Source organism: Leopardus geoffroyi, chromosome B2 (assembly GCF_018350155.1).
Source record: "Leopardus geoffroyi isolate Oge1 chromosome B2, O.geoffroyi_Oge1_pat1.0, whole genome shotgun sequence".
Lineage (NCBI taxonomy): Eukaryota > Metazoa > Chordata > Mammalia > Carnivora > Felidae > Leopardus > Leopardus geoffroyi.
In genome coordinates this window covers 90,663,565-90,689,022 of record NC_059332.1, presented here as the reverse complement: position 1 = coordinate 90,689,022, position 25,458 = coordinate 90,663,565, and the positions used below count along the sequence as shown (strand labels likewise).

The following is a 25,458-nucleotide window of genomic DNA, read 5'->3' as shown; positions in this document are numbered from 1 at the left end:
CACTATTATGCAAGTATTTTCCCGACACCATATACGCATACAGTCTATGCAGGTTGACTTGAATAATATAATTCACTGTTTAGGACTTTTAATGATTGAATGAAATTTTATTTGATATAATATATGGAGAGACATGTTGTCAAGCTTGCATTGTTAAATATAATCTATGATAGCAGAAGGTATGAAAAATATCTCTAGATTTGGACAAATCTGTCCTTTGCAGAAGTAGTAACACCACTGTGAAAATGTGGTTGAATTTAAATGCTAAGACCAAGTCTGATATATGCTTAGGGAATTCTTGAAATTGATTCAAAATAAATGTTCAGGACATGAGTTGTATTCAAGTCATAAAGCATGCCTTTGGCTCCAGGACTCCAAGAGTCTAAAAAATTTCCTTCCAGAGAGTGTCCATTTTCTAAACTTGTGGTTGTTTATGGGAGTGAGGGGTGGGGTTGATTTTTGTAGTTTGTGGTGGTGGTGGTTTACCTTGGCATAAAGCCACATACTGCAGAAGTTCCTTAGTTTTTACCTGGACTTTTCACCTGGCTCCATAGTGGCACCTCGGTTAAAACCCCTGGTCTCCTATGAATAAATGACAGCTCCACTGTTTCTATTAATTATGACAAGATTTTAATAGTAGTATAATTTTATAAATGAATACAATGCTAGAAATTACATTTCCATTTTGTCACAGCTGGAAATGACAAAGAGTTCTCAATCAACAATCAATTGAAGTTCATTCCAACTTAGTAGGAGAAAGTCTCATACACAGAGTCAGCCCCCATCCATTTTCCCCTACACTTAGAATTATCCTAGTTTTGCCCTGTAGTAGGTAGCATGCCAAGTAGAAAGTGGATGAGAGATAAAAGGGGATTAAGTATTTGCCTAATATTAATGCTAAGCTGGTAAAAAATATCCACAGAGTTATATCTCCTCAATGTACTAAAACCACCTTTGTTGTTTGGTATTAGATCTCTGTAAGGGACTTTGAGATGAGTTGGGGAACTGAGCCGTGATCTCCAGCTGTTACCAAATTCAGTCCCACTCTGGGAAGAAGCATACCTACTAGGTTTTATCTGTCAGGAGGACTGCTACAAAGGACCATGAGACACAGGGAATCCATCGTAGGCTCAGTCATGCGGAGATACATCACTACAAGTTACTAGGACCCTCAAGTCCATTTACCTGGACCATCCCCTGGCCTTAGCTTCTTTAGGGGTATACCTCTGAACAGTAACCAGGGCTTGCCCACTCAAACTGAGAACCAAGCCTACGTCCACCAGTTTGGCCGGAGCCTCAGGGACTGTCATTAGCCTTGTTCCCTGACTATCTCATAATTGGCACCTCCCCTGATGAACTGTTTTGCCCATTCCATGCATCTGCTCCTGACCTTGCATGCTCTGGGCCTCAAGGCCCTATACTTCTCGATGCAGAAATTCATGCCAAAAGGCCCAAAGGAAATCCTTATTAGAAAAAATGGACTATTTTAGAGTGTTCTTTTCATTTTATCATGGAAAAACTTTAGAAATAGGCCCCTGTTTGTTGAGATCTGTGTTCCAGGCAGTATATTAGATACCTTACTTAGTACATTACCTCATTGTACCTATATAGTTCCCCTATAAGGACATGTAATAACACCTTGAAATTGGAACAAAATTAGGATTCAAATCTATGTCTATCTGACACCGAAGCTTGTAATATTTTTCCTACACTGCACTGCCTTCAGCAAGTTTGCAATAATTTAGGCAGAAGTTGTTATAATCATTGTAATTGGGTTTTTTACCAATATTCTTCCACACACACACACACAATACTCTTTGAGTGCACTGGGCTAGAGTTAACAGAATATTTCTAAATTCTTGCTGCCAAGAAATCTATAGTTTAAAGGGCAGATATGTAAACAAAGAATCACAATAGGGTAATGGTGGCATGTGTCCAGAGCAGCAGATGCATAGAAAAAGAAATACCTACAATCCATCTGGAAGAATCAGGGAGACTTCACAGTAAGAAGTAGCATTTGAGGGGCACCTGGGAGGCTCAGTCGGTTAAGCGTCGGACTTTGGCTCAGGTCATGACCTCACAGTTTGTGCATTTGAGCCCCGCGTCCTCAGCGGGCTCTGTGCTCACAGCTTGGAGCCTGGAGCCTGCTTCAGATTCTGTGTCTCCCTCTCTCTCTGTGCCTCCCTCTCTTGCGCTTTCTCTCTCTCTCTCTCTCTCTCTCTCTCTCTCTCTCTCCCTCTCTCCCCCTCTGTCTCTCAAAAAAAAAAAAAAAAAAACATTGAAAAAAGAAGTAGCATTTGAGCTAAACTTGAAGGATGAATCAGAATTTCCCGGGTAAACAGGTAGAGCAGGATTTGCAGAAAGAGAACATTAAGAGCAAGGACAAAAGTGGGAAAATAGCAGTAGTTTAGTATTGCTATTTTAGGAGTACAGAAAGGGGCCAGAATGATAAGCCAGGACGGGCTACATCACAGACCAGAACTATCAGGCAGAGAAGTGCTAGCTAGCATTGTCCTCTACACCACGAGAAGCCATCAAAGAAATGTAAGCAGACAAATGACACAGTGTTTTCTCTGTGATAATTTACTTTGGTAACCATATAAAACATGGATTGAAGAAAAATTATATGAATAAAGGGGTAGTTATTAATATTCCAGGTAAGAGGTGATGAAGGCCTACACTAAGGCAGTGGTAGAGGTGGGGGGTGAGGGGTACAGAGAAAACAGGCCCAACTCGAGAGTGATTGAGCAGAGAGCAACACTTGGCTCACCACATTTGGGTGGTTGCAAAACCTTTTTTTATCCCAGATTCTTGATCTCCCTACCTGCCTTTTCTCTAAATTAAAACAAGAGAAATAATAGTTTTCAATTCATGACATGGCTTTTCATTTACTTCATGTAAGCAATCACTTTGCATGATTTTTTACATTTTCACATCTGGATCATACAATGAAAAATTGTGGGGAATGCTCATAAATTTTATGAAATCTTTCAACTTCATCATGAAAACTTCAAAGTTAAAAACATATGGTCCATCCATCGAGCTCTTCATGTATGTGAGCTTTTGGTCTGGAATTTATTTCCAGTCAAGTTATAATGTAAAATCGCCATAGTTACCCACATTACAACTTCTAACACCATCATGATCTGCATTAGGTATAATTATTCATTTCTTTTTTCTTTTCTATTCCCTTACATAACTCAAGAGTTGTGACTTGTGAACTAATGGTGGGGTTTTTTTCCCCCCCTTTGGTCTGAGTACAGTGTTCCTCATGATCTTTTTGTCTCATACGCTTCAAAGAAAAACAGAGTATTTTAATCAACTGTGCAGAGAAACGGGAAGAATGGAAGCCAATTTTCCCTAGATTGATAAACATGTACATTCATACAAGTATACACATTGATATACACATATACATACATATAAATGTATGTATTGCATTAGTATGAGGCTTTTTCACATATAGAGGACTCATGGGTGCTAAAAACCCGTTTGACCATTTCATCATAGTAACCATGATATCCAGAAATGTTGACCCATTTCCTTGTAGTGTGTTTAAAAAGACAGCAGACTGGTTTAGCCAGATGTTTTTTAAACTATTGTACTCTTTCTTAAACTAGAAAACACAGAATAGGAAATTCAAAACTTAGAAGAAAAATGTGTCTGCCTCGGTAGTATTAAGTAATATGGCAAATTAGTTTTAGTAGCATAATATGCCTTAAAAATTATTTCCAGGAGTGCCTGAGTGGCTCAGTCAGTTAGGCATCCAACTCTTGATTTCTACTCAGATCATGATCTCACTATTCATTAGATCAAGCCACGCGTCAGGCTCTGCACAGAGCCTGCTTGGGATATATATATATATTCTCTCTCTCTCTCTCTCTCTCTCTCTCTCTCTCTCTCTCCCCCCTCCCTCCCTCCCTTCCTCCCTCCCTCCCTCTCTCTCTCTCTCAAAATAAATAAACTTTAAAAAATCATTTCCAAAAATATTCTAATAGGTTTTTACAACATTTTCATAAATATTTTATTGTTGGTGAACTCTTTACCATGAAACTATCATTTTAAGCATTTACTACATCTCATTTCTCTTAGCTTTATGTCTTCATTTCCCAAAAACAAGAGAGTACACTCCTAAAACTGTATAAAGTAGCTGCCTCAGATCATGATATTAACTTATGTGTCTTTAAGTCAGCATTCTCCAGAATCTAATTTAATTGAAATAGCTTTGCCTGTGTAAACTTCTCCTTTGTTTAAATAAGATTTCACTGTTTAGTTTTGCCTTAAGCAAATGCAGCCGTTTGTTTGTCCATAAAACAGTAGATTAAATGTATAGGCTAATATGAATAGTTTCTCGTCCTTCCACTTGTACCACTGGCAGTAGCCCTATTTGTAAGTGTGTAGTATATTATTTTCATTGAAAACCGAGGCTCTGTCTTTAGTCCACTTTTTGGAGAAAATAAATTTCTGGCAAAAAACCTATTGCCTTACTATTACTGATACTAACTTTGGAAAAGACTTCCAGAGATTCAGTCTTTAAATCCAGCTTCCAGTGCTCTTGATACAGTGAATTATATAGGTATTTGTTCTCAAAGTAGATTGAGTTTTTCTCTGTTTTATTTCTGGACACCAGTATTTCCTGGCTCTATGTGCTACCCTACAAACAGCTAAATATTTGGCACTTTACAGGAAGTGGTGTACAAGTGCTATGAGAGTTTGGGGGTTGTTCCTACCAATCCAACTGTGGTTTACTTTCTGGTTTCTATTTTGGTTAATAGTAATTTAGAGGTATCATGCTCATTTTATGTTCGTTTGCTTTTTGTTAAGGTTAACATTAGATCCCCAATGGAGAGGGCAAGGGCCATGGTATTCTTGTAATATGTGCATTTTTTCCCCCTGTTCAGGCAATGTTGGATGTGGCTGCAAACCAGGGCTGGCTGGTGACTGCCCTGAATATCACCAATCTGGTTCAGATGGTGATCCAGGGTCGGTGGTTAAAAGACTCTTCTCTTCTTTCAGTACCAAACATAGAACACCACCATCTTCACATTTTCAGGTAATTGTTTTAATTTTCAATGTGACTGGTTTTTTTATTTCAAAAATAATATTTTCTTTACATGTGTGATTGCTTAAATTTTATGTTATGCCTAAGATATTGGTTCTTTACAGTGAAAATGCCTGTCTCCCAGAGGGAGACATGAGCTAGTGATATAAGGTTCTCAGTTGGGATTTGGTCATCTACCACAAGCTGAATCACAATTCATTTTAACCTTCTATTACATTGTTTTCTATTTATAGCATTACCTACATTTCCATTTTAACTGCATTTATTCCTTTACAATATCAGCCTTCATTTTAAAAGATGTTATGAAAGTGCTGTGTAATCGAAACCAAAATGAATTACCAATTTCTCTAATTGCAGAATAGATTTGAGAGATCTGGAAATCCATTGTCAAAGGTAAATCGTACATCCGCAAAATGTCCAAAACTGGGTAGTTGTATATACTAGCAGCTCAAGATATAACCTATATTTAAGAGTTTATATTATCATCCAACTATTTAACCTGTAGGTCCTGTGTACATAGCTGCAAAAATTCTAGCAAAAAAAAAAAAAGAACGGTACATCTTGTAAGCAAGATTGGCAGTATTTAAATGAAAGTGTTTCTTTCACACTAGCATTTCACATCAGTTGAGAAATACTTTGCAGCTAAAATGTTGGTTTCGGTCATGTAGACCGAAAAACAGAAGAAAGCAGTCTGGCTGTAGGCTGCCATCATGTACTTGCTGCCTGTCAGCTAGACTATGGCGTGCACTCATTTGAGGCATCTAGACACAGAGGCCAACCAGAACCTCACACACACATGGGGGTCTCCAGGGAAAGTCCCTCAGTTGGCCTCAAGTGTACTGGGTGCCAAGGCAATTATTTCCATGGTGCTTGAGCCCCCAGCATGGGATGTCCTGGAAACTAAAAGGCATATTCAGAGAGTGAGCCATACCAGCAGCAGGTGGCATGAGGAGAAAAGCAGATACCTCATGTCTGCAGCTCAGTTTCAGGAACCCTTCCAAGACAGTACTAAGCGTTACAGGAGTTGGGTTTCAACAGTAAAGTAGGTACATAAGAGTACTACTGTGACACAGCACGCAGGGCTGTTATGGAAAGCTGCTTGGGGTCTAGGAGATTTCATCCAGCTCTTTGCTGTCATCCTGAAAAAGCTCTATTAATATAATTTTAATCATATTTTTCTTCTTGTTGTATAAACAAGATAGTAAGATTTAGGTGGACTGTGTTTCTGTGCCATAAATCTCAAAGATTCCCAAATGTACTTTTCATTGTAGGTTCCCAACAACTTAAGATGAAAACTTTATTCAAGTAATTATATTAGAGACATTTGCCCACATTCTTTAAAAAAAATATCAGGACTCCAATTCAGTGCTTTATCCACAGGAAGCACTGGTATACGTTAGTGCCTTCCTATACAAATTCACCCCCTACCCATAAACCCTAAGTAGTTACTGAGCTCACATTTGATTTACACATCTTATGTCATAATAGCCAGACTGCCTTGGATTGATATCCTAGAGAATGCTGGCTGATTTTGAAACATAATGATTATAGCCTTTAAAAAGATGTATAGTAATCTTAATTTTAAAAAACTGTTGTCATCAGGTAAACCATCATTGTCAGGAATTCTCATTTATTCTAGGAAAGAATGAGTTAGTGTTGATATTATTTTTCAGGAAATGGAGCACAGGCACAAAAGGCGGACGTACTGGGTGCCATGGCTTCATCGAGTGCCTTCCTGAATTGCTCCATGCCTGTGGAGGGAAGGACCATGTATTCAGCTCAATGATGGAAAATGAGCTAACAGCTGTAAAAATGAAGCAGGTAAGATCATTGTTTCTGTGTTTCAAATCTTCCTTATTCTGTCTGGGAAATTGTACCTAGAGTTTTCTAACCTAAAGCATTGGTTTTGGAGTCTGATTCATCTGGGTTTAAATTCTGTCTACCATATGCCATGATTATGAACATGAAAACATCATACCTGTCTCATGAAGTTTTGTGAAAATTAAGCAGGATGTTATTATATAAATTGCTTTATGTAGTTCCTTGGGGCGCCTGGATGGCTCAGTCAGTTGAATGTCCAACTCTTGATTTCAGCTCAGGTCACGATCTGAGAGGGTTGTGGGATCGAGTCCCACACTGGGCTCCACACTGAGCATGGAGCCTGCCTGAGATTCTCTCTCCTCCTTCCTCTGCCCCTCCCCCGCTCACACATACGCAAGCACATGTGCACACTCTCTCTCTAAAACAAAAATAAAAATTTTAAAAACAAAATGTAGTTATGTAGTTTCTAATATAGAATAGAGCTCAATAATATTAAAAATAATTACAGTGACAATAATTAGTAGTAGCACTGGCATTATTCAAAGTTGATTCTGTATTAAAGTATTAATGTATTAATGTATTAATACTGATTAATGTATTAAACCAGTTTAGAAAGGACTACAGTAGCTTGTCCATCACTAGGCTATATTACCCACTTGGGTATAAATTTCAGTTGAGTAGATTTTCATGCAATTCCCTCAGTTACTTTTTTTTTTTTTTTTAATTTTTTTTTTTTTCAACGTTTATTTATTTTTGGGACAGAGAGAGACAAGGCATGAATGGGGGAGGGGCAGAGAGAGAGGGAGACACAGAATCGGAAACAGGCTCCAGGCTCTGAGCCATCAGCCCAGAGCCCGACGCGGGGCTCGAACTCACGGACCGCGAGATCGTGACCTGGCTGAAGTCGGACGCTTAACCGACTGCGCCACCCAGGCGCCCCGTTCCTCAGTTACTTTTTTATGCCCTCCCCCTTTATTTTAATTGCTTATTATTCCTGGGTTCTAAAGTATTTCTCTAAGAAACCCCTTTTTTGTGTACCACATAACTTAGAGAGCTAAATGTGTGTTGTAAAAGACAACATAGGTCATCTCTCTAAACCTAGTCTTTGGAATGGCCAAAAATATGAATGAATGATGCCAGAAGTATTTGGCATATATAGACTTTTAAGTCTTAAGCAGTTTTAGCCTAAACATGTCAAACATTCAGGATTTATAACATAATTAACATACTGACTTGCAAATGCAAGTATTAAGATAAAGAAACTTCTAAACCATGTCATTCTTTTTTTCCAGTGGAACTTAGTTTTGAGCAAGACTTAGAAAAAGTATAACAGGCAGTGAAGTCTGATTGTTCAATTTCTGTTGAACTCAAAATTGGCACAAAAAAACAACCTAAATTTTCATAATAAGTGCCTACCTTTCTAACTAAATTACCATCAAAATTATGAATAAAAACAATATATTGAAATCAAAACAAGGCTTCTGTTAGCAACAACAGATTTCTAACCTAACATACATTGATTTCAAGCCAAGTTTTAGATGTGATGAAAAATTAGAACATTGTTATAATTAGTTCAGGGAGAACTCAGAAGTAAACTTACTTAATTTATTTGCATAAATTGCCATTCTGTTATCTTTAAAACCAAATGCAAATTGGCTCAGTCTGATATGATGATGGTTATTTGGCTCAAAAGTGCTTCAATTTGCAGAGCAATCTGGTGTCGGCTCTGCAGTGAGGCGATCCCAGGTAACATACAAATCCTGAATTATTCCAGAAATTAGTATGTTTAAAGCATCAATTTAAGTGCTAATTGCAGTAGTAATGAGAAAAAGCAGTACGACTGTGAGATTTGCATCTTCTACCCCATCAGTATGCCTGGAACGGCTGCTGACTGGCAGAGGATTTGGCTGCTAATTAAATAATTGTATGCATGGCAATGCTCTTGCCTGATTCAATAGATGAAGATTAATCCTCAGATAAATATGTTTGGCTGGTATTGAAATGTCTTAGCAATTTCTTTAAAAATAGCTTATGTTTTTTTGTATATATGTGTGTGTATACATACACACACCCAACAAGTATGTGTGTACACACCAACGATGAAAAAAAAAAATATTTAAGCGCTACTGAAAGATTACATATATATGAAAATCAGATTTGACTTTTGGGGGCTTTATAAAGTAAAATCCCAATGAGTTGCTAATAACTGGAAACACCTCTTGGTAACTAATTTAATACTATGAGTAAAGAAACATGAAGTCTTGCTTCCTGTAGTAATTGTTGTTTGTGTTGTCTCACAAACTTAAATGCTTTACAGAAATTGTGTATTAAGTGTCCCCTTGGTCACTTTTCCACTCTGGCCAGTCTTAGAACATCAAGTGGTATAGCTTCTATACTCAATGACTGTTGGCTCTAGGAGGGGATAGGGACATCTGTTACCTTGAATGAAGCACAGTGTAGACCATTCTGTACCTTGACTATTTCAAGATCTATTCCAGACATCATTTCAGATTCACAAGACAAGTTATAGGATTGTATTTGGATTGAAAATTTGCATTGGATTTACATTTTTTGAATTCCTAAGGGGTAGTTTGATTCACGAGGGCTACTTCATTTCAATTAGGTGTACTCGGCAGCACTATAAGTCTTAGCAAACAGAAAATCAAAGCCTATAAGGAAATCTATGGTATATATTTAAGAAATAAAAGAAAAACCAAAATTAAAGTACTCTTAAAAACTAACTTAAAAGGTAACTGATTAGTAACTGATTAAAACAACCAATATATTGAGAAGTTTCTTGACTGATAGTGATATTGCCACATAGTTATAAATATTAGAAAAATATGACAATAAGTAACATGATAACATTACGTTTATTTTGTTACATCCTTTCTGTAGACTTAGGAATTCATTCATTCATTCAATAAAGATGTCACTTGATATATGCATACTGATTTCTCAAAATATCTTTCCATTTAAAGAGCAAGAATGAAATCAGTAAGATATTTTATATCCCTTTAAAATGCATCATTTTAATTGGTATTCTCAATATAATGCCAAAAATACATACTTATTTCCAGAAGGACCCTAGACTTACAGGGTTCTTTATGATATACAGACATATAGGAATGTTTTCCTTTCAGAATACATTTGGAATATGGACAAAAAAAATTTTTGTACAGTAGTCAATGAATGATGCTGAGTGACATCAACAATTGCATCACAGCGTTATTTTTTTTCAGGTTGCCTTTATATCCCCAAGTAATGCTCTCTGCCTTAGAAGTCATGTAAATATTAGATCCGATGCTTCTCTAAAACAAACAAGTTTAAAAACAAGCATTTTTAGACTTATTGTTTAATATAGACCATAGCCACTCAATATCTAGGAGGGATTTACAGTGAAGGAGTCACAGTGTAGCTAATGATTAATACCTTTAAAAAGACTTTAGGGGCACCTGGGTGGCTCAGTTGGTTAAGTGTCCAACTCTTGATTTCGGCTCAGGTCATGGTCTCATGTTTCATGAGATAGAGCCCCGCGTCAGGCTCTGCACTGACACCGGGGTGCCTACTTGGAATTCTGTCTCTCTACCCCACACCCCTGCTTGTTCTCTCTCTCTCTGTCTCTCTCTCAAATAAATAAATAAACGTTAAAAAAATAATAATAATAAAGACTTTAAACTACAAAGAGCAAAAGCACACTAGTTTGACACACGTACAAATGAGTTCAAGAAAAACTGGGAAATCTGAACAAGAGCTGTGGATTATATCATGTCAATATCCTGTATTAATATTGTACTTTAGTTTTGAAAAATGCTACCATTGGAGGAAACTGGCAAATTGGTGCACAGGATGTCTCTGTGTTAATTCTCACAACTGCATTGAATCTAGAATTAATGTCAAAACAGAAGACCATGGGGGAGGGGAAGGAAAAAAAAAAGTTAGAGAGGGAGGGAGCCAAATCATAAGAGACGCTTAAAAACTGAGAATAGGGGCGCCTGGGTGGCGCAGTCGGTTGGGCGTCCGACTTCAGCCAGGTCACGATCTCGCGGTCCGTGAGTTCGAGCCCCGCGTCGGGCTCTGGGCTGATGGCTCAGAGCCTGGAGCCTGTTTCCGATTCTGTGTCTCCCTCTCTCTCTGCCCCTCCCCCGTTCATGCTCTGTCTCTCTCTGTCCCAAAAATAAATAAACGTTGAAAAAAAAAATTAAAAAAAAAAAAAAAAAACTGAGAATAAACTGAGGGTTGATGGGTGGGAGGGAGGGGAAAGTGGGTGGTGAGCATTAAGGGCACCTGTTGGGATGAGCACTGGGTGTCGTATGGAAACCAATTTGACAATAAATTTCATTTAAAAAAAAAAAAAAGGTTGATTTTTTTTCAAAGCACACTATTTCTTACTTGATCAGTGCATTTGACATTAACCATCCCTTTATTATCTTTTCCTCTTTTTTTATTCAGGCATGGAATTTCTTATCCCACTTGCCGGTGATAGATGTTGGCCTAAGTGTTAAAGGCTGGTGGGATGACTCAGTGGAAGGACATGGTGAACTTTCTATCACAACTCTGACTTCAGACAAACGAAATGACAACAGGTGGATCAAATTGCATGCTGATCAAGAGTATGTGCTTCAAGTCAGCTTGCAGAGAGTCCACTTTGGGTTCCACAAGGTATAGTGTTTGGTTTCCATTCTCAAATGCTTCACACCAGACACCGGCATGCGCCACCACACATACCTTTTATATTACTAATGTGTCCGTGTCATTCATGAATCCTGCTTTCTCAACTGGCCTTAAGCGGCAAGAGTCAGTCTTCTGAAATCAATCATTTCTCCCCATGTGCCATTTTTCAGCCCCAGAATATCCACCTTACATAATACATTGCGTGACGTACTGCTCTCATATGGTCTATGTACTCAGTCCAGCAGAATTCCCTGCAATGCCTTTTGGAGTGCAGATTCCCTGGCCGTACTTATCAGAGTGACTGCATCAGAATCTCAGGGGGAGAGGTCTCAAAATCTGTACCTTTACCCAGCACCCCGAATGATTTTTAAGGACTTGAAGGTTTGGGAAGCACTGCCCTGGGGCACTTTGATATGTAGGGACCGTATTCGGCTGCATGGGAGCAAAGTTTTACCACTTAGCTCTGTGACTTTGAGTAAAACACTAAGCTTTTCTGCACCTCAGATGCCACATCTGCTTGTTTCCTTCACCATAATACCTGTGAGAGAGCGTTGTCAATGCTCATACAGGTCAAAAATTTAAAGTGTGTTCATTTCCAATTACTGTGCTTTTTTCTGTTACCTATGACACAAATATTAAATATTGGGGCCTCTAAGAATATTAGCATACAGCATGTAGGCAGATTGGTTTTTAGTACCATAATTGAAATAAGGAAGGATTTGTCTTCTGTTTCACCCAGTGCCAAGTCTAAAATAAGCCCTCAGGAATGAAGTGGTGGTTCGTGAGTACAGTCCACTCTTTCAAACACAGAATGGCAAGTAGCTTTCTGTTGTTACATCTTTTTAGTGCTGTGCTTTCAGGTCCCATCTCACTTAATTTCTAATGCTAAAAATCAGTCAGTGTAAGTTCGAACCGATTGGCCTCTGGCAGTGTAGAGGCTCTAATATGAGCATTTTTAGAAGACCTAATGTATCCCAACTTACAAAAAAAATATGGTAGTAATCATACAGATAAAATAATGGGGGAAAACTACAATTTTTCTACCTTAGTATTACTACTTAAAAATTTAATCATGCCTTAATCATGCTAGAAAAACTCTCAGTTTTGTTTCTAAATGCTGTAAAAATGCATTGCTCTCAGACTTCTCTTTTAAAATGTCTTAAGTGCAACATCTCCCTCTAGAATATTTAATGATGTCTGATTGAAAGCATGTCATTATCAGTACATTTTATGCCATTAATGCCAGTGTCTTAAAGAACCACTAAAATCTTGTATTTGGTAAAATCGATCTAAAGTAAAGACTTCAAGTGCTGCCATTATGGCGATATCTGATCTTGGATTGTGGTGATTGATGCATTTTACAAATCACTTGGCTTACAATTTCCCATTCCTCAAAGAAAGGATTTTTTAATATTGCCATATTAGAATATATGCTTTTTTATGTGAGTTTGATTCTTGGGTTGAGGGAAGGTATTTATATGATATAGTGCTTACTATCTTGAGGTCCAAGGTCTAGTCTTGATTGTCTTTTTTCCCCTAGGTATCAGTTTCTTGCGAATAAGACTTTGGAAGATTTGGTTAACAGGATTGTATCTCAATTCATCCATCTTCAAATAGGGTACTAATATCATTTATAAGAATGATGGGAGAATTTACTAATTTGATATTAAGATTCAGGGCTTTCTATTCTAACTGAGCCAAATATGCTGGTGATTTTAGCCACAAAGTAGTGTCTATAATGTGCTTTGAGAATTCTGAAAAGTGGCAGGTGATAGCATATCAAAAACACCAAACAATAAAATTTAAAACATCCCAGATAGATAACACTGAACTGCGTAGATTTATGGCCTTCAAGGAAAACAACCTAGCCTTTTAACCACAACCGAAGGGCATAGAAAGTCTAAACATTATTAATGTCTTATCTCTTTTTTTTTTCTGGTTTATAGGGAAAGCAAGACAGCCACGCAGTTACCCCCCGATTTCCCAAATTGAAAGATGAAGGATGGTTTTTGATATTAGGAGAAGTGGATAAGAGAGAACTTATTGCTTTGAAAAGAGTGGGATATGTTCGAAACCATCACGTTGTTTCCATTTCTTTTTATACTCCGGAACTACCTGGAAGGTAAGCAGGGTCTCACCACCCAAGTTCTGAAAGAATTAAATATGACTGTTGTTTTACATTTCATTCTGTTTTTAAACTTAGGTATATCTACACACTGTATCTCATGAGCGACTGCTACCTTGGCCTGGACCAGCAGTATGACATTCATCTCAATGTCACACCAGCGAGTATTTCTGCCCAGGTCAATGAGGAGATCTCTGATGCCTTGATTGACCTGAAAGTGAAGTAACCTGACCCGAACAGTCCATTTGAGAGAATTGGTTAAGAAGTCTGGCTGTTCATCTAGACAAAGTCGAATTGCTTAATGTTTGCCTTGGTGGAATCAACTTCTAACCTCAAGACACCCAGGAAATTGACGGTGGCTGCAGTATTGACTCCAGCAACACAAAGTCAGCTGCGGTGGCCTTTTAACAAATGTTGCCTTTCAAAATGTTGTCTTCGTGAGTTTCTTGATATGTAAAATGAACACACGTGTAGGAAAACCTTTTGTGTATATTGAGATGATATTTAGGAATTATCCATCAAATCTTACATCTCACGGTGTAATGTTTACAAGAATGTTCGTTTCTTATTTTCTAAGGAAAACTACACTGAGACATGACAGTGTTAGGATTTGTTGTAACAGATTTCTAGCCCTGCAGCATAAAATACATAAGACAAATCTGTATGGAGACATATAATATGGGTTGTTAGCAAAATTTATACTTTGATCACATGGAGTTTCAAGAATTTCTTATAGTCAAAAATGTTAATAATATATGATGTAAAATTATATTGCAGAGCCCAATGATGATAAGGAAAGCAAAATATACTGATCTTAGAAAATGTGGATACTATAACTGGTGGAAATAAAATATTTAGAGTGCCACTTCAAGACAAGCTGACTCAATTATCTCGCCTGCTTCCTTCCCATTTGTTCCCCCCACTCTTCTTTTCATTACCTCTGCTTCAAGACTTTACTTCCATAATCTTTCTGATATTTATTTATACAAGGTGAGAAGTACAGTGTAACTTGTGTTATAACATGGAGAGTACGTAGTTTTATTATCATGATGACTTATTATTTATGGAAAAGAAGAATGAAATATTGTTATGTAGCATGGATCTTGGGTACTACAGTTATTGTAAAACTTCAAATTATCATAAAGCCTTTTCAGCCTGAGGTTTTATTGTCTTCTCTTACCAGGTGTCTGTCTGGCTTCTATCACTACGGCTGACTATTCACAGTGAAAGTAGCCCTAAACAGGAACTCCATATGCTTGAAGAGTATGAACTGATAATAACTCTGAGCCTTCTCTCTTTCAGAAATAATCCAAAATGAGTAGGTAAAAATTATTTCATGACCTTAATTTTTTAAAAAGAAAAATCTGAAGTAAGTTTTAAATTTTTTGATTATTACTAAGTATAGAAGAACTTGGCTTCTAAGATATGTACTGAGCCCTTATATTAGCTTTCTTTTTCTGCTTTCAGAAATCTAAATTCTAAATCTAAGCAAAACAAGGAGATGAAAATTTTTGGTTTAATGAGTTCTACTTAGATCATTTTAAGGTCCTCAAAATTCTAAGAATGATTATTGATTCCAGGTTGTCAATTTTAAGTGATGGAAAATGGTTGCAGGGTCTAGAAAGTTACTCCCATAATTTCAGCCTCAGCCCTTTCACTTTCCATCATAAGGATTCTACTCCTGGAAAATAAAATTCTTCCAATTTGAGGCCTTTAAATGAGATTTCAAGGATTCTACCTCTCTTGAAACTTCTACCCAAGTCTTTTGCATGTCAGTTTGAGAGATCTTGGAGTACTACAGAGGTTGCTTCCAGTCTTCCCCAAGGTCAAGCACACACAGCCAGCCACATCTGAATGGATGCTTACATTTTTCTTGTTACTCTTCATTTGGCCTGTAATTCAGAAAATATTTTTAAAGTTTCATGAGTAACGCTATATCTGTAAATTAATATTAACCAGTTCATTACAGAGACATCCTGGAAAAGATGATGGACTGTCATCCATCTTTGGTTGAGCAGAATCACAGCACCTCCCTGTCATTAAAAATTATTTGAATCTCCAAACCCTTGTTCACTTACTTGTTATCTTTTATTTGGACTTCTTAAACTACATAGATACCATGCCTATCCATTGAAAACAAATACAGTCACTTTGAATGACTGCACCCTTTGATTCCAAGTCATATTGGAAGCAGTTTTTAATGATTTGAGGGTTGCAGGACTGATCTAAGATGAGTTTTATTCTCGAGGTTTCCACCTTGGAATCAGAAGACTGCACTTTGCAGGATGTGGAGGACTAATCTGGAGCCAGTTCTCAAACTCCCTACAGCCAATCAGGCCCATATTTCCAAATGGCCTCAAAAGTGCCCACTTTTCAGGAGGGAATGGAGCTTCTGAAATAACCACATAATTCCTGCAAATGAAAAGGCTAACACTGAGTAATGCTGACTGCCATAAAAATGAAACTGCCTTTTTCGTGGCTTGTAAATCGACACCAAAGACCTGATCAGAAAAGGGAGATTCCAAAAATGTTCTTCATGGCAACATATCAGAATTGGTGCATATTTTCTAAAAGTAATGGTCTAAAGGGAAAAATCTTTTTTGGGTGTTTAAGTCTAGGTTTGTGTCTGCTTTTTAGTCAAATTGATGCAAGGGTTATTAAAAAAAAAAAGTACTAACCATGGTGAACCAGCAAAAAAATAAAATGTGTGTAAAGTACAGAAGAGGAAGTTTGGATTGGGGTTGGGGGAAACTCTCACAACACAATTATAAAATAATGAATAAGCAGGCTACTGTCAGAGACCTTCATTAATCAAACGTTATCTACTCCAACATTATAGTTGTCTCTCCACCAAACTCCAGATCACACTGGAAACAAATCGTTGCATACTTCTTCAAAAATCTGAAATTTGGGGCGCCTGGGTGGCGCAGTCGGTTAAGCGTCCGACTTCAGCCAGGTCACGATCTCGCGGTCCGTGAGTTCGAGCCCCGCGTCAGGCTCTGGGCTGATGGCTCAGAGCCTGGAGCCTGTTTCCGATTCTGTGTCTCCCTCTCTCTCTGCCCCTCCCCCGTTCATGCTCTGTCTCTCTCTGTCCCAAAAATAAATAAACGTTGAAAAAAAAAAAAAAAAAAAAAAAATTTAAAAAAAAAAAAAAAAAAAAAAAAAAAAAATCTGAAATTGATACTACAAAGGGTGTCTAACAGTCATTCTAACGAAGAATGCCAGTGACTTCAATTAAGCTTTTAAATAAGCTTGTCAGTTACAATACCAAAACAAATAGGTGGTCTGTCAGGAATGTGCATCTTTACATGTGTTACTTCAGCTGGCTATTATCAGAAAATATGCTCTATTTCCCATTACAGCACAGTTTTACCAAGGGTCTAGAAGGAATAGGTATGGAGTGGAAAGAAAAGCTAGGCTTGCAGTATCAAGAGAAGTGGTTTGGGTTTTTTGGTTTTTGGTTTTGAGTTTTTGTTGTTGTTGTTGTTGTTGTTGTTGTTGTTGTTGTTGTTGTTTTAATTATGTTTCTGTAATACTACCTTGCCCCTGTGTTGTGTTTGGTGATCCAAGCATATATTAGAAGATTTAGGACAATGTATTCCACCAACTCTTCTGTTTCCATTTGTCACCTACAAAACAGAGATGATACCTGCCTGCACTTCCTCTCATAGTATTTGGCTCCATTGTGATAAGGGCAGTGAGCTTCATTCATTGTTGTATACACAGTGTCTGGTACAGCAAGTGTTTTGTCAATTTCATTTAATGACTCTTTTACATGAAAATGCTTTGAAAATGATAAACAGCTGTCAAGAGTAAATAAAAGGTAAATGAGAGCCTAAGGTGATAAATTGTAAACAAACTCATCCTCAGGATAAATTTTATGGCTAAGAGCCCACCCCACCATTGCTATTACCCCCACCAAAAACAATAAAATCTTTGTGCTCAGAGAGGGATTCACTTGTGTTTCATTCCTTTGTGCTACAGTATTTCCACCTCCACAAATACAAATGCATGAGCAATTTCAGCTGTAGCTCAGCGTACATGGGAATGAGGATTCCTACAGTGGGCCTTTTCTGAAAATAGTTTCTGGGGACGTGTTTTGGTGGGGTAGTGAATGGTACATGGAGGCCCCACCGAATGGAAAAGAGGTCCAACTGCCTCATTTCTACCCCTTCTGGTTTCTGAGGATAAACATCACCCTTTCATAGTCTTCCCAAGGGCCATTTCTGATGTCCAAGTCAGCAGAAACAGGAACTATTCTGGAAATAGAACAGGTTTTGAGAACAACGGTGTGGCAGCTTGTCACACTTTCACCAAGTATTTGGGTGCAAGGTATGTGGCACCCAGAATGAAAGACATTTTAAAGCAAGTTCTAAAACTTCCTTAATAGCATCTGTGTACTTTTCCTAACATTGCAAAGCAATGCCTACTCTGTCCAGTCTCCCTGGGAGTTGTGTTGCTCCCATGCTTGTAAAAGCATGAAAATCAATTTGAGTGTATTCAGTAAAAACCTAAACCCTTTCCTTTTAAAAGCAAATATTTGGTTCTTCTTTCAGAAGTAACTATTTTTACACCATTTTATCCAACTTCTGAAACCTAATTCTAGCCAAAAATAAGAGGAAAAAAATATGCCACTGGCTTCCAATAGTGCTGTATTTAGCAGGAGCCATCAGAATAATATGGACATCTTAGTAAAACCTCAATCTTATTTTCTGATACTTTAGAAAAATGCATTCCTCTAAAAACACATTACCCTTCAAGTGGCCTTTGGAGAAACTGAAACATTGAAGAAATCCTTGGATTGCAGCAAAGAACATTCTCCGTGGACAATTCCAATCAATTATAGAAACATAACGGTACCCAGATCATATAATGTACCACAGTGATGATCCTGGCTCCTGTCCATCTAACAAAATGCTGCATCTCATAAGCATTGGTCCTGCTGCTGTATGCAGCTCTTCAGTCCAGAAAGATTTACTCTCGATTGATTGTTGCTTTTCGTGCTAAAAATGGTTGTACATTTGCATCTTCTATTTCAGTTTTGTCATTTCGTTATCTTTGCCACTGTGTTAATTATTTTTGGATGCTTCATCCTATCCCCAAACAATATATTTGAAACACTCATGAGGATGCATTGCATAAATATTGAATGTGTTAAAGACAGAGTCTGAGGTAATTCAGAATGAATTTAAGTAAATTGATTGGAATCAGCTTTTATTTAGGAAATCTTCTAGGGACAATTCTGACATATTTAAAATAACTAACTGTTCACAGAGATGCAATCTGCTTGTGCATTCCAACAAATCCATGAATCAGCAATCAGAACAGAAATACATCCCTTTAATATGCTAGAGAACAGCTAAAAAGAGATTCAGGAAGATGATACCAATTACAGCAATAAAATACCTGGGAAAATTCTTCAGAACAAAAATGTTTTTAATAAAATCAGATAAAGATAATGTAACAATGATGAGGTGTTAAAATGAAAAATGGAAATGGAAAGTACACCCAAGCTGTAATTACATACATGTTTTATAAGTTCAGTAGACAGAAAAATGAGATCTGTTCCACCCTGGTGAACAGTGAGGGAAAGAGAAGTGGCAACTGTAATTAAAAGTCAAATGTCTTGCATTGGATGTGGCAATGATTTCTTGGATATGACACCAAAGGCAGAGGCAACAAAAGAAAAAATAGACAAATTGGACTTCATGAAAAGTAAAAATTCTTGTGCATCAAAAGACACTATTAACAGAATAAAAAGGCAACCCACAGGATGGTAGAAAATATTTACAAACCATATATCTGGCAAGGGATCAATATCTACAAAATGTAGAGAACTCCTAAAACAACCAAAACAAAACAAAACCCTGATCCAAAAAGTGGGCAAAGGAACAAACATTTCTCCAAAGAGATATACAAGTAGCCAATAAACACATGAAAAGATACTCCACATCACTAATCACTAGAGAAATGCAAATCAAAACCACGAGATACCACCTCACACCAATTAGAATAAAATAACAGAAAATAACAAATGTTGGTGAGGATGTGGACAAATTGGGACCCTTATGCAGTATTTGTGGAAATGTAAAATAGTGGAAAAATGGTATGGAAGCACCTGAAAATAATAAAAATAGAATTACCATTTGATCAAGGAATTCCACTTCTGGGTGTATACCCAAAAGAATTGAAAGTAGGGTCTCCAAGAAATAATTGTGCACCCATGTCCATAGAAGCATCATTCACAGCTAAAACATGAGCAACCCATATGTCCATGAACAGATGAATGGATAAGCAAAATGTGTGTGTACACATAACAAAATTTTATTCAGCCTTAAAAAGGGAGAAAATTCTGACATCTGTTACAACATGGATGAACTTTGAGGACATAATACAAAGTTAAATAAGACAGTCACAAAACACAAATACTGTATGAATCCACTTATATGAGGTACCTAGAGTATGTACAAAAGTAGCTAAGTTAGCATGCTTTTTCCTTTTCTGCTTTTTATAGAGACAGAAATTTATAGAGACAGAAAGCACAGTGGTGAGAGCCAGGGGCTGGGGAAACGGGGTAGTGAGGAGTTAATAGGTATAGAGTTTCAGTTTTATAAAATAAAACAAACTTAGGAGATGGATGGGGGTGATGGTTGCATAACTGTATGAATGTATTTAATACCCCTGAACTGTATGCTTAAAAATGGTTAAGATGGTAAATTTATGTGTTGTGGTTTTTTTTTTTTTTTTTACCACAATTTAAAAAGGGTATTATTTTTACAAAGTCAAATTTTTTGGAGCAAAGATGAAGAATTACAAGAAAACCAAATGACACTCAAAATGTTTACTAAAAGCTCAGGACAATGCACTATTCCACTTCTGGGTGTATACCCAAAAGAATTGAAAGTAGGGTCTCCAAGAAATATTTGTGCGCCCATGTCCATAGCAGCATCATTCACAGCTAAAACATGAGCAACCCATATGTCCATGAACAGATGAATAGATAAGCAAAATGTGTATGTACATTTTACATTGTACATTTTACAATGCACTATGCAGTCACTGTATTGCCAAAAGTAAACATTCTAAATAGAAAATTTATCAGATCATTTTACCAATTTGTTCTATGGAACATAAATTTGAAACACCTATTAAATGCTGGATCTGGAAATCTTTGTTTCTAGATATCAAAAATGTAGAAACTGACATAATGGATATCCCTGCACTGTTACTTGAATTTTTTGAGTTATAACATTTTCCATGCCTTTTAAAAGAAAACTAAAGGTATAGTTGATGTCCTGGTACACCTTTTCCCAAGCCTATTTTTCCCTTATATCCCAGAGTTAGTTATTACCTTTCCTGTACATGTTTTTATACTATTACTGATATAACTACATAATTTTGTTCATGCTTTTACACGATTTTCACATATACCTAAAAATATATAGCAGCTGTTGTAGGGAGCCTCCAAGATGGCCCCCAATAATCCTTGCCTCCTGGTATTCACACTCTGGGCAATTGCCTCCCCTTGAATGTTGACCAGACTTGAAGATTAATTTCTGATGAACAGTTTATGGCATAAGTGATGGGATATCACTACCAAGATTAAGTGATAAAAAGACTCTATGTTGTTTTTGCGAGTTATCCAGGTTGACATAGTTTATTATACAGTATGAATATGTCACAGTTTACTGATTGATTTTTAAGTTGATGGGATTTTATATTCTTAATATGTGCTACTGCAAATAACTGCTACAACAAATATTTTTCCTAATTCTCATTGGATTATCTTTAATGTCATAAACATGCACATAGCTAAATAATATTCAAATTAAAGATTTTAGTTCAAGAAACAAAAGAACTTAGGCACAAAGAATGTATGATTTGCCTAGACTAACATGACACGTTTGTGTATTCACAGGGCAAAATTTGATCTGCCAAGGTGAAACTATGGATTTCTCCACAGAAACATATCTAGGTAGGTAATGTTGAAATTGTGCAACAAAGGCAGCCACGAAACCATGTTCCAGGCCAAGACTGAAGAACACGGACAGCAGAATCTCATGATTTCCTGATTGTGTACAAAAGTAGCTAAGTTAGCATGCTTTTTCCTTTTCTGCTTTTCTTTAAACTTAGATGTAACTGCAGCATTTCCCAGTGGATGCTTCTTTTGTGCCTCAGTGGGAGACCTCTTCACAGGTGGATACTCTAGGAGACACCTGAAGAAAAAACTCATGAAGCAGAACCCGTTTTCACTGCTCTGCTGAGCCTGGTTAGAGTGGGCTCTGACCCGAGGCTTCTGGGTGGAGCTGCCGGGCCAGAGGTAACTCTTCCTACACCTCAGGGGTTAAGCTGAAGTAGTAAACCTCCTAAGAAATGAGAATATGCCCTGTCATTATCTCTCCTGCCAAAATAGGACTGGTTAAAATGTCATCGTAAATTAACAAGCATGCCTGCATGCTTCATGGTGTGACAAAAGTCTTAAAACGTTCCCTTCTATTTTTGATTTTCAGACTTTTAAAGCTGACATTAGAAATTATTTCTCCCATACAGCATATTTGGTCAAATGTATCACTTTTTTAAGGCAGGTTTGGTTATTTGTATTAAACATATTTATATTTCTTATCACATACTGATATGAAAGAATCATGCAGACTATTACCTCCCAGTTTTAGCTATAGCCATAGGAGCATACTGTGTTGGGGGGGGGCGGGTATTAAGACTCCCCCATTAAGACTTAAAAGCACTAGGTAGAGAAGAGCCAGATGTGATGAGGGATGCAAATATAGTTACACCCCCTGATGGACTGCCTTGAGTGGCTGTTGTTTAATGCACACTGAATGGGTGATCTATATATAGGGATGACACACTTTTCAAAAAGCCTGAGCTACTGTTTCATCACAACTTAAGGTTTATTCAAGAAAAACTCAAAAAAGGTCACATATAAAATTCCTTCATTATTGGAGTCATTTCAGAAGCAATCTGTATCTCTCTCAGAATATATATATTTTATCTTGTGTGCATCAACGGAAGAAGACGTGCTAAACAAAACCTTCAACCACAGTCAAGCTATGCAGATGCTTCAGAACACAAGAGGCAACAAAACTCAGCCACTGATGGTTTTCGTGGCTTTCTAGTCCTGTGTCTCTTCCATCCAGCCTTAAATGATGCCTCCTCCCTCGTTTCCCTAACCCCCAGTTCATCAGCCTCTCTCCAGGGGCATTAGTTCACCTTGAACCCTCACCTGCACAGCAGGTAGCCTCATAATAAGAGGTGCTTGAGAAATATCTGTGGAACAAATACAAACTTTAAATAATACAGTATGGGCACCTGGGTGGTTCAGTCGGTTAAGTGTCTGACTCTTCATTTCAGCTCAGGTCATGATCTCATGGTTGGTGGGTTTGGGCTCCTGTGTCAGGTTCTGCGCTGGCAGCACAGCACGGAGCCTGCTCTCTCCCCATCTCTCTCTCTACCCCACCCCTCTCCCCGCCCCTTCTCCCCTGCTCTCTCTCAGAATGAATAAATAAACGTTTTAAAAATTTATTAAAAGATTAAAGAACTATATGATATAGACAATGACACTAACAGAAGAAAGTGAACTTAATAGAGCCTTCTTGAGCACCCATCTGTGTATGGTCATTGTACCATCTTAAAGAGATCGGTTGAGGCGTCTCCAATGAAGGTCAGCAGAACAAATTGAGGTTACAGAATATGCTTCCTGCCTGCAGTTCATTAGGCAGACAAATGCCTTCCTGTGGTGGGAAAGATGATCTGAAAGAGAGCAAAGTAAGAACAAAATCTAGGAAATAAAAGGTATTTTTCAGGCAGTGGGTTCAGTGGTAAAAGTCCCTGACATCTAACAGACCCTGCCAGAGAATGTGTCCCAGCCTCCACCTTAGGCTGTTGTTTATTTAACAACATGTCCCCGACTAAATGTGTATTGTCTAAAAAAACTCAGTGCTCTCCATAGAATAATTCTGGAAGGCTACACAAGGAATTTATGAGTAGTGACTTCTGAGGAAGGGACTGAAGGAGTGGCTTAATGTTTAGTACTTGATACTATTTGATTGTTTTTTTGTTTTGTTTTTCCTTGTACTTACACAGTATTTTTCCATTGAAAATAGTTGGTTTAAAATGTTTGATAAAGGAAGAGAACTCAAAATTATAACCTGCTTCAAACAAACAAACCCCAAAGATTGCACTTGGTATTTCCTTTACAAACGGATTCAATAGCTGGGTGTCTGAGGAGACAGGGGTTTCATGGAGGGTTAAGGAAAAACCTCTCTGTCAAGGACAACTTTGAGAGAAACAGGGTGATTTCCCATCCATGCCTGTGAAGAAACCCTCCTTAAAAGGCAGCACCAGTTCTCTGCAATATTTGTAATAGGGAGAAATGGCACAGCGGGACCCTCAACTCTTCTACAAAGAACCATGAGCCTGAGTGGATGATCACAAGGATGATTCTTACTTTTTTTTAAATATATTTTTTAATGTTTTTATTTGTTTTTGAGAAACAAAGAGACAGAGCATGAACGGGGGAGGGGCAGAGAGAGAGGGAGACCCAGAATCCAAAGCAGGCTCCAGGCTCTGAGCTGTCAGCACAGAGCCCAATGCAAGGCTCAAACTCACGAATTGGTAGATCATGACCTGAGCCGAAGTTGGGCGCCTAACTGACTGAGTCACCCAGGCGCTCCAAGGATGATTCTTTCTTAAAGGATGATTAAAACAGGGGCAGAGTCAGGATTTTAGTTAGGTTGGAAATTAGGGATTTACTTAGGAATTTTCTGCGTAGGGGTTTTATTTTTGTGCTTTTTGCACTTCAAAAATAACTCAAGGTGATTTCTTTCATTTCTATTATAGGCTGAATTGTGTTCCCCCCAAAAGATGCTGAAGTCCTAATCTCCAATACCTTAGAATGTAACCATGTTTGGAAATAGAGCCCTTACAGAGGTAATCAAGTTAAATCAACTACATCATTTTGACTGTTGTCCTCATTAAAATGGAAATTTGAACACAAAGATAGACGTATACGAGGGGAAGACAATTTGAAGAGACACAGGAGGGATGCCATACATAGAAGGAGGCAGAGAATGGAGTCAAGGAACATGTGAGGCTTCCAGAAGCTGGGAGAAGCAAGAAAGAATCATTCCCCTATAGGTTTCAGAGGGAGCATGGCCCTGTGGACAACTGGATTCCAGGCTTCTAGCCAATGGAACTGTGAGGCAAGAGACTTCTGCTCTACATCACCTAGCTCTTGGTACTTTGTTAGGGCAGCCCTAGGAAACTATACAAACCTTCCCTGCACCCTCTGGGTTTACAGATCCTCAGCACCCACTGCCAGATCTCATTGCCTGTGGCCTCTTGCCTCAAATCCAATGCTTGCATTTTGCCTCATGCTGCCCTCACCTCCACACCTTGGCTCAGCTGATCTCCATGCTGGAAGACCTCTCCCTCCTTCTTAATGTCTCAGCCAGGAGGCATCCCCTTGAGCTGGCAAAGGGATGCCCCTTACCACCCCTCCCTTTCCCCGTCCACACCCTGCCCCACTTTGTTGCTATGCCTGCCCATAATGCTGAAAGTGTCTGTGGATCCGTCCAGCCCAGTGGAGAATCACTACCTCCAGGGCAGATACCATGTCCTCTTCATCTTTTACTCCCAAGTCTGCTACTGTGCCTGACGCAAGTTCATGAGTTTTCCTGGGCTGGACTAGCCTCTTAGTACAATTGGTAGAACACTGTCAGGAGAAGTGCATCATTCCAACCACCTCCAAAATAAGAGC

The 25,458-nt window shown here is 38.0% G+C and overlaps 1 protein-coding gene across 3 annotated transcripts in view; it reads left to right on the top strand.

Moving 5' to 3' along the window:
* ASCC3 (activating signal cointegrator 1 complex subunit 3) overlaps window positions 1-14,841 on the top strand; it is a 355,335-nt gene extending 340,494 nt beyond the window's left edge. For 2 of the 3 annotated variants that reach the window (XM_045499142.1, XM_045499143.1), the window contains exons 38-43: window positions 4,902-5,053; window positions 5,420-5,455; window positions 6,736-6,883; window positions 11,336-11,545; window positions 13,504-13,679; window positions 13,761-14,841. In XM_045499142.1, coding sequence (XP_045355098.1) covers window positions 4,902-5,053; window positions 5,420-5,455; window positions 6,736-6,883; window positions 11,336-11,545; window positions 13,504-13,679; window positions 13,761-13,908 — 870 coding nt within the window. In that variant the 3' untranslated portion in view covers window positions 13,909-14,841. The remainder of the gene's footprint in view (window positions 1-4,901; window positions 5,054-5,419; window positions 5,456-6,735; window positions 6,884-11,335; window positions 11,546-13,503; window positions 13,680-13,760) is intronic. The other variant, XM_045499144.1, reaches the window with a different exon arrangement.
* Window positions 14,842-25,458: the final 10,617 nt, after the last annotated feature.